The sequence below is a fragment of the Anoplopoma fimbria genome, chromosome 1, assembly GCF_027596085.1.
Source record: "Anoplopoma fimbria isolate UVic2021 breed Golden Eagle Sablefish chromosome 1, Afim_UVic_2022, whole genome shotgun sequence".
Taxonomy (NCBI): domain Eukaryota; kingdom Metazoa; phylum Chordata; class Actinopteri; order Perciformes; family Anoplopomatidae; genus Anoplopoma; species Anoplopoma fimbria.
The window spans coordinates 27,487,494-27,507,883 of record NC_072449.1 but is presented as its reverse complement, the minus strand read 5'-3'; the positions used below and the strand labels follow the sequence as shown (position 1 = coordinate 27,507,883).

Here is a 20,390-nt window from a genome sequence, read left to right as displayed (position 1 = left end):
GAGGTATATTAAGTTATAACTTAAAGGAAGAAACAATACACTGGTAAGTCTCTCCATCTTAACAATTCATTTTAAGGCAAAATAATTCTGCTTCTCAGGCAAAAAACTATTTCACCGGTTCCAATGACGAATCAGATTTGTCCCCTTTCTGAATATAAAAAAATATATATTAAAACTATTTTAACAAGGAAAACAGCTCGGGAACTTAGAGTTTAATTAGAGTTTTATAATTTTAAGTAAAATAAAGACAAAATATGAAATCAGGCAATTACACATTATTCATATTAGAGAGGCCTGTGTTAAACTGGTGAAATGGTGATTATGGTTATCAAATCTAACATTACGCATTTACTGATACACACTTAACACTGCACAATGTTACACTGGCAGTTTTATTGGTGAAATATTATCGATAAGCAAAAGTCTTACCCACAACAGTAGATCAAACTAAAGCAGTGTGTGTGATGACGCTGATTAGTGTACTGTGACTGTACACACATGTGCATTACTAAAAACAGTACAAGTGTAAGTACCATCACGTCATACCACTCCCCTTTCATTAGAATGTGTTAGTTAAAGGCACAAAGACCTCTCCATGTGTCAGCAGGACAGGGAGGCAGAGGCCCCCCCGCCCCAAACTTTACCTCCGTCCAGCACTCCAGATACTTTTTTTACAGAAAACTTCTAGTCAACAAAACTCAAACGGACAGCAAATCAAACACCAGTCATCACGATGAAATGGACATGGAATACACAGATAAATGACGACAGGAGACCGGGGAATAATAACAGATACAAATACAACCGAGGAGACACTAAACGAATGAAGACGGTGAACACAGACACACACAGATAAGTTCAAGGCGCTCCGTCATGCAGGACAGATCTACTGAACTCTGCAAACCCCAGTAAGCTTTGTAAGAGTATGGATGTCAGAGGATAAAGAAAACTTAATAGACACTGACATATATCCAATTCTGAGTTAATCCCTGATGTTAGGGTGGAAGTTTAATTTACAGGACGCAAGTAGCTTTTTAAGTGTGGGCAGTTCATTTTAGTATCTTTTGACTGGAATATCTTTGACTTCATTCATTTTTAAATCCCATCCATTACAAAATACAAATTTTACAGCTCTCTATTGTCATGCCTTTAGAAAGTGGATGCTTGAAAAACTGTTTAAGTCAGAAATGCACATGCATGCTCAGATTTACTCATGACAGAAAACAAAAACGTGGCGGTAGACTAAGCAGAGGGCTCTGATCACATACAGAGTTCAAAAGGCATAAAGTAATTACGGGAAACATGAGTCAGCAATAGTGCTTGAACCTCTTTAACAGTTTGCATTACCAAGTCTTGTATTATGTACATTAAGCACCAGACAGGGTATTGTGGATGAACAAGTATGTATACATATTACACTTTTGAGACCCATCTCAAACTATTGCTGAAGGCAAACCAGAACTGTGCTCACTTTAACTTGATATGTAGCACTATGTATTTTGTCTTCTAGCATTTTCGGTAACTCTGGCATGTTCACATCTTGTATTTTTGTACTGATCTTCATTATCCATATCAAATAAATGAATTAAAAAATACATTTAAATGGACTAATATACTATGTGGAATTCATCGGAAAGCACTGTTCTGGGTAGCATTTTGTTTTTCTCTCTTATCTAGACTCTTTTCTTGTTTTATCCAGTTATTTCTTCCCATGATCCACTCTTTGTGGGCGCTTGAAGCTCAGCTGACCTGAGTGCAACGGCCCTGATGGGACAAAGGACTGAGGAGCGAGCCTGGAAAACTGTCTTGTTGAGTTTTTCCAACACCAAGGCCACAATTAAATGGTGCTGTCATGCAGAAGCAGGATTCAATGAGAACATTTTAGGGAGTTTAAGGATTTATATGCAGTGGCTTTACACAGATAGTCTAGCTGTGTGGGTCAAACTACATTTAAATGATATAAATGAGAGAGATGTGGGGCTTAGAGACTGCTGCTGCAATTCATTTCAGAGTTACTAGGACACAGGGTCAGTAGTAGACCGTAGTTCTCTACGGTCTACTTGCGAGAACTGAGTGGAAGAGGAAAAACAAGGTTACTGCTTTTCCTTTCCAGTGATCAGTCACAACACTGAGTGTCAGAGTTACAGTAGATCTGTGAGTAAAAACACTCAAGGACCAAAATCAAACGTTACAAGTTACTGTAAAGTTTGACTTCACTGGGTCCTTGAGTGTGAAATGAAATGCATATTAAAAGGTCACAGCAAGGGAGATACTAGTCGGGTGATTGAGAGCTACAAAAAAAGAAAAGGGACAGAGAGGACAGAAAAGGAGGGACAGAAAGAAATTAAATATATGAGATCATTTACCACGTTCTAGCTTCTTATCTGAGAACCATGAGAACAGCAAATTGACGGTTGGGAGAGACATGAGCATGAGGGGGAAAAGGGTCGAAAACGGGCAAAGTGAACGAGATGAGGGAGAGAGAGAGAGAAAGACAAAGAGATGCAGTGAGTGCACAAATCTCAAGGCTGTCAGCAGATGATAAAACTCCATGTAACTTCATACATCAATAGTCAAAAATGCTGTGACTAATGCAAGAGTGTCGTGGCTCTGACACTCCTAGAACACACTTTACATGAAAACATACCTGCATCCTCAAACAGGCAAACTAAGACACGCACTAGAACTAGAAACATGTCAGATGATGTCACAATGCACATTGACGTAGGAGGACAGGAATGTGACAGTGTGTGTGTGTGTGTGTGTGTGTGTGTGTGTGTGTGTGTGTGTGTGTGTGTGTGTGTGTGTGTGTGTGTGTGTGTGTGTGTGTGTGTGTGTGTGTGTGTAGCAGTCTGTAGGACAGTGTGTTCAGACAGTGTGAGGCGGTAAGAAGCTGTAGACTGTACTCACTAGTGCCTTCCTCTGAAACCATCCCAAGCCCCTCAGCCTTGTTTTGTCTCTCAAAAGCATTCAAGTCCAAAACGCTGTTAACATGAAGTATTTGGTCAGTTTAAAAATAAGCAGTCCTGTAAGCAGTCCTACAAACTTTACTTAAGGTTAATCCTTCTACTCCAAACATTGTTTAGGGAACAACAATCAAAAACAAGAGAGATCAATAACAGAAGTTCATTACCGACCTGCAGGTCTGCATCAGAGCCTGAACGCTAAGGAAGAATCCCACATCCTTTTTATCCTTCAGATAATCCAGCATCCTCTGCACACAGACAGGTAGACAGGGTTAACAATTTTCTTGACAACAAAAAAATCTACTGAAAAGATTAAGATGGTGAGTAGCATCGTCATAAGAATGAAAAATAGAACATTTAGTTGAGCTTTAGTCCGAACACAGTCTGACAAGCTGTGATAGCAAAGTGTTTGGAAAAGGGCAGGCACCTTTAAAAAGTACTTGGCTGGTGATTATGTGAACCATCTGTCAATCAAACTCTTGGCAAAGTCAGTCAGGAGGCAAGCTAATTTATTTTTTTTAATGGAAAACGCCCTCAGTGCTGTTCATCGCTCTACTTTTGTTGAGGAAATACTCTCCTGTTCTGATTGAACTGATGCTATTGCAGCAACTCCGCTAACATCTTCAGGAGCCGCTATTGTTGTTTTGAATGGAAAGTTCCCTCTCTGTGTAGCTTCACATACTCATTAATCACAGCCTTGGCTGCTCATTACAGGCCTCTGATTGGTCCGGACACCAATGCATTAGTTGAAGCCTGACAAGATGGATTTTTGTGTGATATGTGATCCTGAAATGAATCGCGTGACTTTGTGTTATCGCAACAATCAAGCTGCTGTGCAAGGTCACTTTATTCCAGCTTTCTAATGAAAATGTAATTGTCTTAAATGTGTGTAAACCTCTTGTACTGGCTATTTACCTGCTGTACATCACAGTTGCCTCCATTGAGGATGGAGATTCCCAGTTTGAGTGTTGAAGAAACCATGGCTCCAGGTTCACCTGAAATCAGACGAGAGATCAGTGGTCTGCAGAGGTTGAGGGAGTATCAAAGTAAAAGTACTAACACAACCGTGTACAAATGCTCTGTTACAAGGGAAGGCCTGCATTCAAAACTTGACTTTGTTAGAAGTACAAAATGTTAGCAGCAAAAAATACCAAAAGTAAAAGTGTTAATCATGCAGAATGGTCCATTTCAGAATGATATATGATTAGTTCATTTTGAAGCATTAATGAGTTTCACTTTATTGTTGAAGCTGGTAAAAGTGGGTCTACATTTTTACTACTTTATTGTATATCAGAATGTATTTATTGATTTAATTCTGTATTAATAATGTGAAGCTGAAAGTACATTTTAGTATTTCCAGCATTTCAATCGAAAAACTAATTAAATTGAATAAATGTTCATTGGGGGATGCAGTCCATGCACGGAGAATAAAAAAGAAATGTAACAAATACATTTGATGAGATATTTATCAAGTTTCTGTGGTGGAATGTATCTAAATACATTTACCCAAGAACCGTACTTGAGCACAATTTTAAAAGGTACTTGCAATTTACTACAGTTAAGAGGCAAATATTGTGCTTTTTACTCCTCCACAGTTATTTGACAGTTTGGGATATGTTAAAGATTCAGATTACTAATAAAAAATACATATTAACTAACTAATAACTGATGTATTTTTATAGATAAAGTCAACCACCATTTTGAATGCAGAACTTTTACTTGGAACGTATTCTGACTGAGACTGAGAATTATTCTCTCCCCTGCTCTTCAGTTCTTTCATAATTACACTCCAAGAGGCAAGGTGAAACATCAGCATCATCATCTGTTCAGTGTCTCAAACACCACTGATCGGATTTTGACTAAACCTGGGAGACCAATGCATCGCACATCTCTAATATAGAATTAAAAAATAACTGGGTTAAGGGGAACTGTAATAGTTACACAGCTCAAGAAAAATGAACTATTTGTTACAGATTAGCCAAGATGGGAAATTTATCATTTATGCAACTAAGAAAAGGACAGTCTATAGTGACATTATTTAAAGTCAATATAATTTCCATACAAGTGACAAAACCATGTTTGACTGTGTGTGTGTGTGTGTGTGTGTGTGTGTGTGTGTGTGTGTGTGTGTGTGTGTGTGTGTATAGCAGCTACCTTTACAGGCACTGATCATCTGCAGCACCATCTCAGCAGCCCCGCGGTTGTGCAGACGTGACTGCTGGTACAGAAGCCTCTGTTTCTCCATCTCCTTGTCCTGTGGAGAGCAGAGTGGGAGGGACACAGCTGTAACCCTGCCAACGGAGACTGCACTGCCCCCCGCACTCATTCACTCAGTCACTCGCTCACTCACTCGCACACATCCTCTTAATTCTATCCTAATTATGACCATCCATTGACTGCACACAGAGACGTTTCTAATGGAGCTAAAGCTGATGAAGACATACAACACATCCAAGGTTTCAATTCACGTTTCTGTTCATAACAGACTAAATACAAAATAAAGTTAGCATTACATGATGATTTTAGCAGTAATTATGAATATATTTTTGACAAATAACTACTGTATCTCATCAGGCCTGTGAGTGAGCCCGAGAGATTTAAAAGTCTTTAAGAAACACTGCTTTAGTGATGAAAAGATTTTGGCTCAGGCACTGGCTGCAGCCCTGGTCCATTATTCCTAGAAAAAATCTAATATCTAATCTAATCTAATCAAAAATACTACAACTCTCAGAAAGATAGAGATACAGGAACACACATATACACGCACACACACACGCTCATTTAAATGGAACACAAAGTGTGTTAGTGATGGAGACAGTTATTCCAGCTCTTGACATCTTCCAGAGGCAGCAAACAGTTGATGGCAGCAGACATTTGTTCCCAGGGCACACCACACCACACCACACATTTCACACATTCTTACGAGGAAGCATCAGCAGTCGTCCGGATAACACCGCATGCAGATCCCGCTAACCAACAGTACAAACTCAGAGCCCTTCAGTTATGCTACCTGCAGCAGCATCATATGGTTCCTGTCCGTCTTTAAGTTTAAACACGGGACACTTTTGTCCTTTGAATTGAAGGCAAAGGCATTTTCTTAATTTACTAGTAGTATCAAAATGCGTATTAGGGCCTTTATAGGTAAAAAAAAAAGAAAAATCATTGATTTTTTTGTGAGTTATAAAGTCATAAATTTGCAATAAAAAAAGTTTAAGACAAGCTACATTACTTCACTTTGCAAGGTTGGATCAACCTCATCCCAACACAGCTGCCACAGTTAAACGATATGGTACCGTGAGTCAGGAAGTGCAAAAATATATTATATAAGTATCTATTTATGTTCATAAAAGAACACAAACAGAACATAAAATAAAATGCATATATGTATCTTTTCAGGTAGCCAGGCGGCAACCTTCGGTTCTGAAAGGTGAAGCCAATATTAAACCGCTTAACCTTACATTCTCTCTACTGACCAGCAGGGGGCGACTCCTTTGGTTTCAAAAAGAAGTCTGAGACCATAAACTCTCAATGTTCACTGAGGGAATAAATCAAGTGAGAAAGAGTAATTTGCTCATAGACTTCTATACAATCAATCTCTAGTTTCAAGTGTTCTTCAATACAGCATGGTGTTCATTTAGTAAATGGTGGTCCATTTAGAGTCAAACCGACCATAAAGCAGAGTATGCTTCAGGGCGGGGCTACCATGGGATTGACAGGTCTATACTGTTACAAGAGCCTGATACGGCGTCTCTACGTCACTCTTCTGGAGTCCAAATATGTCCACATCCATTCACTGGTTGCAAAAAGCCAAGATGGCAACGGCCAAATCTCAGAACTTGAGGCTTCAAAAGGCATTCCAGAAAACAATGAGTATAAACAAACTTATAAACAATCTATGCTTTTGGCATGTATGTATGTATGTATGTGTATATATATATATATACATACATACATACATACATACATACAAGACTACCCCTTCCCCCGGCATCAAATATATATATTATTTTTTTACCTAAAATGGCCCTTATACAGCTATTTCAACTAAATAAAATCATATTATTGAATGCGTTTTTTTACTGTTAATATAACGTACATAATATGGAGACCTGATTGATAATTAAAAACTCTACAGTGTCACTATTACTTCTTTAAAGCTGCTACCAAGTACAGTACTCTGCTTCGCTGCCATAACTTCTGCAGTTAGAGACCCCTCCCTCCGCCCCCCTCCCTCGTAAGCCTGAATGTTATTAATAATAGTGGAACTTTTCTCTACTTACAGAGGTTCTGCTCACATATCGAGCAAACTATGTGTCTTTGTGATGAGTGAGAGGAGATTGAATGTGAGGATGTGAGTGTGTCTGCAGGTGAGTCAGTGTAGGATTGCATGAGTGGGTGTTTGTCTCTGGGACAGTGCGTGTACGGCTGACTGTGCAGGCTTTTACTGTAGTCCTTGGTGAGCACAGAGAGGGAGACTTGTTAACATAGTCCAAGTCAAAATAAAGACAAACAAAATCGGTTACTTTGTCGGTTAGATTTCAAGTTATCAGGCGAATCCATAACAGTGAACCCAGCCCAATTAGCAGGTGAGTACAGGAGGGTATGAGTCAGGAAAGGGTGGGGCAAGCCTGGGGGAGACTAATCACGGACACACAAGAGAGTTGGTTCTACTGTTAGGAAACCTGCTGCGGTTTCATAACTTTGTGACTTATCAGAGTTTCTAAAAACAGCTGCTTGTCTTGGATGACAACATCACATTTCTGAGCACATATCAGCTACAATGAAGGAATAGAAATTAAGATCTGTTAATGAAAATAGCCCTTACTGAGGATTAACACTGAACTCATTAAAGAGGTTCTTAAAGTGCATTAATGCTGCTTTCACACCAAATCAGACGTTGCGGCAATTGGTGCAAGGTTGTCACTTAAATGGGCCATTTAAGTGACTCATTTGATTTGAATGGCCCATTGATTGATAGTTATGTGATTGGCCACCGTAGCATGATGTGAGGCTGCGTTTTCACTTTTCACAGCAGGCCCCTGCATTTTGTTGGCACCCTGAGGTCCCCACTGCTGCCACCCAAACCAAAACCAACACTGAAATAGATGGGAGCATTGGCTTATTTTGCGGCAAGGCCCGATTTGGTGTGAATGCAACTTAAGGAATTTGCAGTGCCAATGGATGTTATGCTGCCATCCAGGAAAAGCCATTGATCTCTATACCTACAACATCAGTGTCCAAACCTGGCTTTTGAGGCGAAACAAATCATTGAGATACTTATTCAAGTTACCCGTCAAAGTAAGGGGTTGATTTTCTGAAGATTAGTTTTATTTAGGTGGTGCTGAGCACATTTGTCCATATTTAACGTGCTCTAATGTGCTTTTGTGCAGGCAAAGTGATAGTGGCACTGCTAAATCGTGGCCCTACTAGATCTGTTAACAACAGACATGGAGCTGAACCCAACAACATTAGAGAGATTGATTTTTAATATTTTCAGGAGACCATTTTAAATTTAAATATTTTTGACCTTTTTATAACCTGTATGTCTGTTAATATACTGTTCGTTTATATAAGTTAAATGTAGATATGCTAAACCATACTCGCATGTTGTAATTAGCTGTAAACTTGGTCAATCAACCCCTATACAAATTCAGAAGTACTTCAGGCTTAGAAATTGTGATTCTGAAATAATGACAACTAGCAAAGACTCAATGATGTGTTTTGACCACTGTTTCATTTTGTTGTCTTTAGCTGCCCCGACTCTCTGCGCCCAGGTCATGCAATTTAGGAAATTAAACAAATTAAGTCAACAACATTGAACCGACTGGTGGGCAGAGTCCAGCAAAGGCATGCACAGGTCAGTCCACCATAGCAGGAAATAGACAAGTGGTGTGAGTGGACGAGAGAAAAGACAGGAAGAGAATTTGTGGTGGGGGGGTGTGCCGAGTGTCTTGTCGTGGTGTGGTCACTCAGTGCGTGGGGAGTTGCTTCTCCGCTGACTCCCCCTGCTCCCCTCCCCTGGTCTCCCCATACCAATTCTGTCTGTTGCACCTCAAAGGCTGGCTCCTCCCCCTCCTGTTCTCCCCCTTCGTCCTCCTCACCAATGTGGCAGCTCTGGAAGGAAAGGACAGCAAGTGCAAGACCACGTCAGATTTAGCAATCACACATTTACTTGTTGTACAAACAATTTACATTTTTCTTCCTCGTTTCATTTTCATGTCTTTCGAAAGGTTAAATATTTATGTGACTGGAAGGTTAAGAAATTAAAACAATATAAGGTAAATTAAGGGTTAATGTTAGGTAACCAAAACTATTTTTGAAAGTTCTTGGCAGAGCTTTAATTCAATCAACTTGTTGAAGGCAAATGTCCTGTAAACAACCAGCCCATTTTAAACCATACTTTCTGCTGTGCTATTTCAATGTCTATTTCCAGCTGTATATAATACAGTATTTCTATCATGTATCATATGCAAAGCACACTATTCGCATCCAGACATTTTTAAGATGCTGCTCAATGACCTTACCTTTGCCATGATATCAGCATAAGACATATAGAGATGGTCAACATCAAGTTTACTGTAATGAGAAAACACATGACAGGACTCAACAAGTCTCACTGAGGGAACGGGTCATTAAAAAAGATGAGTCGCAGGAGAAGCAAAATGCCCTCACGTCTTTTCTGTGAGAGCTGTGCGGCTGAAATGAAGAATCAGCTGATGAAGGGGGTCAGGCTTCGTCTCGGTCTCCTCTTCCTCTTCTTCCTCTTCCTCCAGGGCTTTCTAAATATTGGAGAGAAGGTACAATTGGCGTTGATAGCGTATTGGCCATAATGTGTAGATTTATCTTATGATTCATGAGTTAAAAATGGAGGATGACTTACTGACAAGTCGTCGATCATCTTGTCCTCAAATGAGTAACCTTCAGTCTCTAACCAGTTGCGTTTGTAGGCGTCCAAGAACATGTTGGTGGCCCTGTGCCTGTGAGAGGAGAAGAGAGGAGAGGGTTGTAATGGCTCATGTAAAGTCTTCAAATTATTTTATTGAGTTGTTTTTTTTTTTAAATCAAGAATGAGGGGAATCATTACGCGGGGATGTTGTACAGGGGCGTCATCCTGAAACAGGCCACCACGGCCCTGCGACGCTGTTTGGACAGCAGCTTGTGCCAAACCATTTTCTTTGACTTAAAGGGATGCTCCGTCTAGAGAGAGAAAAAAAAGCCTCTACTGAACAAAGCCTCTTTTTGTTGCAAAAGCTTGTCAATACAATTTAGGCTGCGACTGGCAACCAAAAAACACATACAATGACTATAGATTTAGCACTTGAGCTTGTGTCTTTACTCACCACCTCAATGTGGTAAAGGACAGCAGACACCTCCTGAACCCTTTTTACCACCTTCTCAGGGTCCTCTGCATCCTCAGCCTTTCCGGACAACTCTTTATAAAGGGACATCTGCCAGCGCATAGCGGGGTCCTCCACCTGAAACCAAGGGGCAAATATATAGAATGTACATGTTAAGATATTTAGGGGTTCAAGCCAAAAGGAATGAAATCCTATTATTTCTGAGCTGATTTAATATGGACTCCACAGGGGGATTTATCTTGCTGCCAAGGACTATTATCACACATCATCTATGTAAAACAATCTTTTTCTTCAATTAGGTGTTCCTCCTCATTGAAATGAAATTTCAACCAATGATTGGATGCTGTGCTCATATACAGCCACTTTCATCACAACAGGTGGCTCAGATACCGCTACCACCACCCTCAGAAAGGGCTCATCTTACTCAATACGTGACGTCCATTGGCCCTATGGGGGCATTTTAATCAAAATTATCCAACTCTTACATTGGAAGTCTGATCATGATTCAGAATTTGTTTGCCCATTCATTACAAAACTCGTAGGATCAGTCAAAACAATGATGACCATTGTGTGTAAAGCCATTTTAAAATTGCACTAGTTCCAAACACGTGCCTGGCAAAAATTTGGCCATAGATCAATGACCAAATTTAGGGAACATTTTTAATCTACCTGCTGAAACATGTCCCAAAAATGTGGACATTGACCAATAGGGATTGACATCGGTGCCAAAGAAGGGCTTAACCTGGCACACATTTGGTCTTACATGGATGAGCATTAAACCTGTTAGTTATCTTTAATGCAGGTGTTGGAAAGTTACAACGTCTAAACCCCTTACAGGTGTCTGCATTGGCCTGAACCCCAGAATCCCCCGCTTGCAGCTATATTTACAAAGGAATATATGTATACATTTTTTTCTTTAATATGTTAAATAAGTCAAAAGTCTACTCACCTTGCCTTGCAGATGCAGATTGTTGTTCAAGAACTCCCTCACCTCTTCATCTGTGTCTTTCTGCAATGGAAAGGACCATGATTCAGGCGACATTCAGAATATATTTGTTCAAAAAGTTGGTTTCAAACACTTTAAAGTACCAGTGAGTATCTGATCTTAGCAAGGTTGATGAGCTCCTGGTCTGCAGGAGAGCACATGTTGAGGCCGATAGGAAGCATCTTCTTTAACGCCGCAACGATAAGGGAGGTCTGCACAGAGTAGCGATCCCCCCGCCGCTTCTTCTTGGTACGCTCCTGCTCTGAGCCTCCAGACTAAAGACAGAGAGAATAGTTCAGACCGAGCCATCACTGTTCCATTTACAAGCCCTGCGCCTCGCACGGCAAACATTTCCTTTTGTGAGAAAATATTTTTGTGACATCGGAGGCTTTCGAGAATATTAGACAAAAAAAAAGCATTTAAGTAAAACTACTTCTAACACAAAACAAAACCAAACAGATATTGACACAATAAGAAGCAAAGAACCAACTGTCAGGTAACATTTTCAACTCCTGGTGGCATTTCAGGTGCTTCACTGCTGCACCAGCTGCAGTTGTCACACACAATGCAGCCTCACTGTTAGTAGTGCAGTGGCCAGACAGGGCACATCCTGTCCACTGGACAGCACGCAGAACAGCACAAGTCTATGGGGGTCGGCTCCGTCGCCCTGGAGCTCTTCTCACACGCTCCTGTCCTGAGGCTGCCAGTGCTCATTACTGACTGTTGTCTGGCCGTCCAGCAGCCCCTCTGCCCTTAGCGCAGTGTTTGTGTGTGTGGTAACAAACTGTTTTATGGGCAGAGAGAGGAGTTGTGATGATCAGGCAACAGAAGCTTACCACAGTAATGCCCATCTAATAGCCCAGGAGAGGAGGTTTTCATATTCATCTTACAGCAACCACAAAATGAAAAAAACACCAAACATTAGATGCTCAACGATTTAACAATTGAATGGGGTCAATGAATTAGATATGGAGGGACGAGTCCAGTTAGTAAATGATGTTGAGCTAGCTTCAGTTTCCCCTCCCCAACATATGCTGCTGATGGATCAAGTGAATCTAATTGTGACAACGAGGGATGGTAGCTTTTTTTTTTTGTTGGTGTAAACAGGTAGTGAAGACGAAACTCATAAGCATATTTAAAAGAGAAGAGTCCCCCAGCGCAGGAATCTTTAACCACAAAAAGCTGAAAGAAATCCAAGCGTCAATAACATCATCTCAACCTCACAGGATGGTACAGAAGCGTGGCCTCCACAACTGTAACCAACAGGGATGATCTGAAGTCAAACTGTTTATTAATCAAAAGACAGATAGGGGGGTGATGGCGCTCAGCTGCAGGAGTGCACGCTCCAAAACAGACATACGCAGCTACTCAACTGAGCGCCATGAAACCTCTCAGGCCACTACGATCTACGGCAAAGAGCTTTCATCAAGCCGCTCCAGACCCGACTCACACATATACACAATCACAAAAAACACTCGTTCATGTCGCTAACACACGCTCAATATCACTCAAACATGTCCCACTCACAGAAAACATTCATTATAGAAGCAGCTTCAACTACGTCTACATTTATACAGTATTATCTTACCCACTGATATGCATTATTGGAACATTGCTATGACTGGATATTGTTGTTAGTTCTTCCCTGATAGTGTTCATATATCCCTGTTTGCGTGTATGTGTGTGACTATTGGGGTCCGTGTTTTTAGAGGAATGTGGAGGTCCATGAGAGAGCTTGATGAAATGCCTCCCAAAACTCAGGGTGCCATGCGATCAGCACAGCGCTCGTGCACAAACACAGTCTAACCTCTCCATCTCCGGCCTAGAGGACCGGCGTCCAACCCCGACACAGGATACAAGGAGAAAACACAGTTAGCAACACTCCTGCTACTGCCTGAACACTATGCACTGCCACTTACTTGGTCCTGGAAAAGGAGGTTACTAAATATGTAATGGCCGACTAACTCTAACAATGCCAGAAAATGATTATTATTTACCTGACGTTTTTTTCCATTAAAGGAAAGAAGGACAATAACAGCTGAGAATGGATAAAAAGGGGTTTCATTTAAAGTCTCATCCGCATGGAATGCGTGGTGTTAGTGAAATATTAATTATTAGAGTTTAGTTTCCTAATGTGTTACAGTTCTAGATATGGAGTAAGTGAATAAAACAGCTAATTGAGTAATATGGCTATGTTCTTCTTGGCTGTTTGTCTGCTTGTCCACTCTCACCTTGGTCATCTTGCTCTTACTGTCAGCAGTCAGGAAGGACATGTTGTTGATCTCATTCATCACTACAAAGTTCTGCTCCTCCCTCTTAAAGTTCTGTAATAAATAACATGAAGAAAGGTGGGAGATGGCAAAGGACGGACACAAATGACAAAATAGAAACATACTAAATAAAAAAATAAGAGAACAAAGAGACTCACGTGGGATTTGGACCAGAAAATGAAGACCTCTCCCACCATCCTGAAAAGCTCCTCAGCATCTGGGTCTGGACAGGTCAACCACCTCGCCCTGCAGACAGAGACGGCAATGGATTATCTCAAGCACTCGAATCAAAGTCTGCAAGTCCTGGTCAAGAGCTGGGAAAGGTTACATATGGAAAAACCTATAAACTACAGTTATTATATTTATTTCTCTTTACTTTACTCCCATGATACTTTGCCTCAAGGTTGCCCGTCTTATTTCCTGCTGTCTACCTGAGGCTGCTGCTGCGTTCACATTGAAATCATGAAAGAAGTGATTTTCTCTCAATAAAAAGACAGCAACAAATATACAGTCATGGCCGGTAGTGATGAAGACAGAAAACGAATGCACACGTGGAGAGCACCTGTGGTTAAAGACGCTCTTTAAATAGATGAAAAGAAAAATTCAGTAAATAGCAAAGCTGTCCTTTCATTAGTTTTAATTAGATAATGAATATGAAAAATGATAGTAATCTGCATGAAAAGTAAAGAGATACATATTGGTTATAATAATCATCCGCTTAGTGTGACGGATTTGATTTATATAAGCGGTTTCCAGTGTATCTTTAAACTTGCTTCAGAGGACCACAAGCACCACAACTGCAGTACAAACAAATACTGCACATTTTCCCCTTTTCCTATATTGTAAGAAAAGATACTCATGACAAAGTTGCTCATTATCCCCTATTGTATGTGGTGTAGCTCGCAAATAATCTAATCACATGCATGCTTTTTTGTAAATATATCCAGAATCTTTTTGTAACATTTTACTTTCTTTCTAATCCAGAATAATATTTTTCCAGGTTTTCAATTTTTCTAGCTATAACTGTAATTTCATGAAGTCTGTAGCTTTGCCATTCGAAGCTACAAACAAACTGGCCATGCTGTTGAAGCACCGAACAATGATACATCTTTATCAGTCAAAGATGTGCTTCAGTCGTCACATTAAATACAGTCACAGTGTGTCCATCAAAGTCTCACTGATTCAAAGTCACTCAGGAGAAAAGTGTAAACTAGAATCTTTAACTGTAATACTAACGATATACATCAATAATGCATCTGACACATTTATGGTGTTTATGGTGTCCTCGGTGAGTTCAGCTACCTGTTATTGTCCACGTAGCGGATGAGCAACGGGTAGAGAGCATACAGGTCCCGACACAGCACAGCAAACTCGTCTCTGATTGTCCCGTTTTCGCTGTCCACCTCCGTTTTGCCCTCCATGCGCAGCTGATCCTCCTCGGCCACCACCTTGCCAGAGCGCTTCTTCAGCTTCTCCATGGTGGGGATGAAGTGGGATTTAAGCATCTCTGGTTTAGCCCTGCTGACAATGGGCTGGGCGAACACTAGACAAGGGGTCAACGGGAAACAGTAATAAGAGTCAGCATAGTCTACTCCAAATATGAGATGTACAAAATGTTAAAAAGAAACATGTCTCGCATCACATTGTGAATCTTCTGCCCACTGACCTGCCAACCTCTTCATCCAGGAAGCCTCGTCTATACCCAGGTTGTTAACAACAATCTTCATGATGCTCCCCAGCAGCTGGTTCAGCTGCTCGGAGGTGACGGAGGTGCACAGCTGGCCCTCCTGCTCGGGGAAGTTCTCAAAACCCCTCTCCCACCAGCGTGGGAGGTAGTTGCACAACATGGGAAGGGTGATCTCAATCACGTGGGGCATTTCTGTGTAGCGAGCCCCGGACTCGGCCAGGTCATGGATCTCCTTCATCAGAACCTCCAGCTCTGGGATGTCCGTGCACAGCTCCTCCACTTGGTTGGGAAGACCCAAAACTGAGGAGGGAGAGAGTAGAAGGATGAAATAAGAAAGGTAGCACAACAATTAATAACCAACCAAATCTAGGGTAATGTTGTGCTATGGAGGAAAACAAGGCAAAAAACTCACTGGTTCTCTCTCTGGGCGTCTTGGTGGTATAAACAGAAAACGCGTTGAACTCATTCAGCGATGGCTCAAGGAAGGCCACCGGCATAGCAGCTGCTAAGTGGGCCAAGCACTCGCCAAGAGCTGGCCGCTGTCTGCAGAGGAGAAAATACCACAAAATCTTAATTGAAATGTCAAAAACAATCTTTGAAAGCACTCTTTATTTCCCTGTTTAAGGACCTTTTGCACAGTTTTCCCTGTGAATGAAGGGTATAAGTATTGAGGGGCCATTTCAATTCTATTAACTTGACAATTAAATCCCATATAAATGCAAATTGTTGAAAGACACTCATAGATCCAGCAGCCTCTACTCACTTCTCTACATGTGGAGTCTTCACTGTGCCCAGAGAGTAGATACTGCACATCAAACGGTAGCAGGATATTTGCAGGTCGTCCACTGAAGATGTAGAGAAGACAGGCATTGCATTAGCTATGAGTCGGCCCTTTTGTGTCGCCGAGTCAAGAGCCACGATGTGTGAATGATGAACCGTTAATACAAAAGGCAGGAGCGCTTCACTCACACATGACGTCATCCCCAAACTGGAACTGAGCGATGTGGTCAAACAGTGAGGTGAGGACCGGCAGCAAGGCATTGGTGGTGTAGTTGATGTTCTGGGACACACCCTTAACCTACAGGAACAGAGGCACATATACAGATGTTAGCTCAAGGGGAAGGTTAACTGTTAAAAAGCAAAGCGGTTTGGTGCCGCCTCTCACCTGGTTCCGACTGGACACTTTGCCAAGTTTGAGATTCTCAACCATCTTCTCAATGTCATCGGCAGCACTCTCAAAGAACTGGCGCAGAACGGCCTTCACGATCTCGGGGCCCGATTTCATCACAGTCCTTGACAATGATGACACAAAATATAATCTCAGGTTGTTTGTTTTCATTTTCTTTCTGCCTGGGGTTGTGACATGAATAGATTGTGAGTTACCTGGCATCCAGCGATCGGGAGAGGATGTGCAGACAGTTCACCACTGCGCCTGCATCTGTTCCTGAAAACAGCAGAGCAAAGATGTGTTGTTAGAGCCGTTCTGCCATACAAGTCCACTTTCTATTGGAGCTCAATTTATTGTAAAGGGATAGGCCCTCATCTAAAAACACATACAGTTACAGTAGTGTGTGTTAAAAACATTAACCAAACTCAAAAACACATTAAATCCAATATTTTTTCTCATCACAAATACTGTATATTACACAACTGCAACAACTTAAACACACAATTATGCAACAGTGTGTTGGGCTCAGTTTAAAACAATGCAGTTTATCTGCAGTTGTTTGCACTTGACTATCATGTACTTGCCTGTGTCTAGTGACCGCTGGTTACATAATAGTGACTGACTATTAAAGAAACATGGTGGTGAAGATGGAGAATGGGGATAAAACATGTACTGCCTTACATAAGCCAAGCTGAGAACTCTTCACAGAGCTGCAGTGCAATGCTGTCCTGTCTGGAACCACTACAGACATTCAGTTATGCCTGAGAGTGATTTGCCTTTTTGCTTTAAAGCCTGAACTCAGTGGTGTAGTTGAGAAGACCTAAACCAAGAAAAGTCATGACCAAGACCAGAGTGTATCGAGACCGAGACTTTGAGGGGTTGAGACCGAGTTAAGATCAAGACCAGACAAGTCCCACACTGCGTGACCCACTAAAATGTGGAACATGCAAACCAGAGGCACTCCTCAAACTGATCCGAAAGATCCACATTCCCATTAAAACACCGACAGAAAACAAACGAAGATTCCTCTTTATTTACTTATTTTAATGTCACATGTAATGTATATATGGGCATGTATGAGTGTACTACGAAAAATGTCTTGTTAAATAATGTAAAGGCATTGCAGAGGTGAATTTAATATGTTTCCTTTGTTTTCTATGAGCAAACACAGTAATGATGAACTATTAAATCAGACTATTACATTTTACAAAAGAAGAAAGTCCGCTGGGAATGTGCCTCACTAGTATGGATATGCAAACAGAAGTTCCTAAATGTATTTATGGCTACCCGTGGGAGTAGAAAAGAGGCTTGTGCACGTATGTTCAGTTCCACAATGATTGAGATTTATAATACACAATCAGGCGTATGTGCTTCAGAAATCTGACGAAATTAATGTACATGCATATTTTTGCCTTTGTGTACACAGAGTTTCATGAATCTGGTTACATCAAAGCCGAGCAGAAGTTGAGCATAAGACAGAGCAGCATTAGAGGAGTAGATCCAGTAAGCAGTAAGTAAGGGATGGGAGTGTGGGGAGGACAGAACCTGCGATGGAATTCTAAAAAATAATAATAAAAAATAATAATGATATGATAACTGATGTAACAGAAGGGACAGAGATGGTTACAGGGCATAACGCCACCATGCAGGTTCCTTACCAAAAAGAGAAACTCTGTGCCTCACCAAAGCAGCCAACTTACAGAAGATACTGAGGTAGGAGGAGAAAAACAGGAGAGGGAGGAAGAGGGAGGGAGAACGGTGAGGGGAAACGGGGCAGGAAAAATGTTTGAAGTGACACAGCAAGAAAAAGGGAGGTCAAGGATTTTAACTGGATATTGCACAATAGGAGAAAGATGGAGAGAAAAGGAAGAGGACTGACACAGACACAATACAGGAGAGACAGGATAGACTACCGACACGGACATAGTACTGTATTAAAGGATAGGTAGATGGAAAGAGTTTAAGTCCCATCATTCAGAGAACAAACCAGTCTTTTGATGAACAGTTTCTAAGCTTTTTCTGCACATACCTTGCAATCATCTCCTTCTCCTTGTTGGAGGAATGCCCTCCACTACCCAAGACTTTAGCAGGAGTGGAGAGGAAGTACAGGCAGTGGTTCTTGAAGTACTGATTGACCAGCGGCAAGAGGATCTTCAAAAATAACCAGATGACATATGAACTTCAGAAAATAACTTCCTAAGAAATACATCATCATGCCATTAAACAGGCTCCATGTTTCTGTGTTCATTAACAGGCTGGCTTCTCCAAATCAACAATTGCATGTGTTTCACCAAGACTGAATCCCTACAAATGTTACAATGCCTATAAAAAGTATTCACCCCCCTTGGATGTTTTCCCCTTTTGTTGCTTTTATACATGAAATCAAAGTCAATATAATTTGGCTTTTTTGACAAGAATTTGCAAAAAACACTTCTTTTATGTCAAAGTGAAAACTGATTTTTACAAAATAATGTCAATTAATTAAAAATATATAGTGTAAAATAAGTGTTTGCATAAATATTCACCCCCTTTAAAATGACTGACCTATTTCAACAGAGGTCCAGCTAGTTGACGCCAGCAGTGTCACAATTAGTGAAATGGAGATCACCTGAGTGCAGTTGATGTGTGTCAATTGATTGTAGTATAAAAACACCTGTGTCTGGGAGGTCCAGTCTCTGGTTCATCAGTATTCCTGCTGCATTGCAACATGAAGACAAAAGAACACTCCAAGCAACTCAGAGAAAAGATTGTTGAAAAGTATAAGTCAGGAGATGGCTACAAAAAGATTTCCAACTCACTGGACATCCCACAGAGTTCAGTTAAATCCATCATTAAGAAATGGAAGGAGTATGGCACTTGTTTAAATCTGCCTAGAGCTGGCCGTCCTCACAAACTGAGTGACCGGGCAAGAAGAAGACTGGTGAGGGAGGCCACCAAGACACCTACGACCACTCTGAAGGAGTTAAAAGCTTCAGTGGCTCAGATGGGAGAGACTGTACATACAACAACTGTTGCCCGGGTTCTTCACCAGTCGAAGCTGTATGGGAGAGTGGCAAAGAGAAAGCCACTGTTGAAAAAAGCTCATATGAAATCTCGCCTGAAATTCACCCAAAGGCATGTGGGAGGTTCTTTGGTTTGATGAGACAAAAATTGAGCTTTTTGGCCATCAGACTAGACGCTATGTTTGGCGAACACCAAACACTGCACTTCCCCACAAACACACCATCTCCACCATGAAGCATGGTGGTGGCAGCATCATGCTCTGGGGATGCTTCTCAGCAGCAGGCCCCGGAAGGCTTGTATAGGTAGAGGGGAACATGAATGCAGAAAAATATCGCCAAATCCTGGAGGATAATCTGACTCAGTCTGCAAGAGAACTAAGATCTGTTTTCACTTTGATATTGAAGAGATATTTTTTGCAAATTCTTGTCAAAAAAGCCGATTATATTGACCATGATTTCATGTATAAAAGCAACAAAAGGGTGAAACATCCAAGGGGCTGAATACTTTTTATAGGCATTGTAAGTTCTGTAGCTTCAATGCAGCATCAAACGGCTCACCTTGGCAAAGAATTTGATCTCTTGTTCATGTGGCGACTTCTCCACTCTACCACTGCTGACCACAGCCTCTGTTAAAAAATACCAGAATAAAAAACAAGTCAGCTTTCAGTCAAAAGGTGCATGTTGGTGTAAACAGTATGCATTTAAAAGTCAGGGGTTTCACGAGACACAGTACCAAGATGAGCAATGAACTCCTGGGCGATGTCCATCCATTTAAGGAGCTTCTGGAGGAAGCCGTAGGCAAAACGCTTCTCAATGGAGGAAATGTCCTGCTCCATGTCCTTCAGCCCCCTGAGGATGAAGAGAAAAAGAGGGAGGAATAATAAATTATAAAGAGAGAGGGGAAACTAGGACAGGACTAAGTCGTTCCTGTTCCTGCAGCAACATTTCTGTCCC

General features: G+C 41.2%; 1 protein-coding gene across 1 annotated transcript in view; it reads right to left on the bottom strand.

Moving 5' to 3' along the window:
* The window catches only part of ryr1b (ryanodine receptor 1b (skeletal)), a 74,940-nt gene that overhangs the window by 11,661 nt on the left and 42,889 nt on the right, over positions 1-20,390 (bottom strand). Inside the window, 27 exon segments of the mRNA XM_054606514.1 lie at positions 2,367-2,384; positions 2,911-2,984; positions 3,138-3,214; positions 3,882-3,961; positions 5,121-5,220; positions 9,000-9,080; positions 9,491-9,542; positions 9,639-9,745; positions 9,847-9,943; positions 10,051-10,163; positions 10,307-10,441; positions 11,274-11,333; positions 11,414-11,584; positions 13,117-13,131; positions 13,541-13,633; positions 13,738-13,825; positions 14,882-15,122; positions 15,246-15,566; positions 15,679-15,809; positions 16,030-16,111; positions 16,236-16,344; positions 16,432-16,558; positions 16,650-16,710; positions 18,093-18,142; positions 18,464-18,585; positions 19,995-20,062; positions 20,170-20,285. Coding sequence (XP_054462489.1) covers positions 2,367-2,384; positions 2,911-2,984; positions 3,138-3,214; positions 3,882-3,961; positions 5,121-5,220; positions 9,000-9,080; positions 9,491-9,542; positions 9,639-9,745; positions 9,847-9,943; positions 10,051-10,163; positions 10,307-10,441; positions 11,274-11,333; positions 11,414-11,584; positions 13,117-13,131; positions 13,541-13,633; positions 13,738-13,825; positions 14,882-15,122; positions 15,246-15,566; positions 15,679-15,809; positions 16,030-16,111; positions 16,236-16,344; positions 16,432-16,558; positions 16,650-16,710; positions 18,093-18,142; positions 18,464-18,585; positions 19,995-20,062; positions 20,170-20,285 — 2,789 coding nt within the window.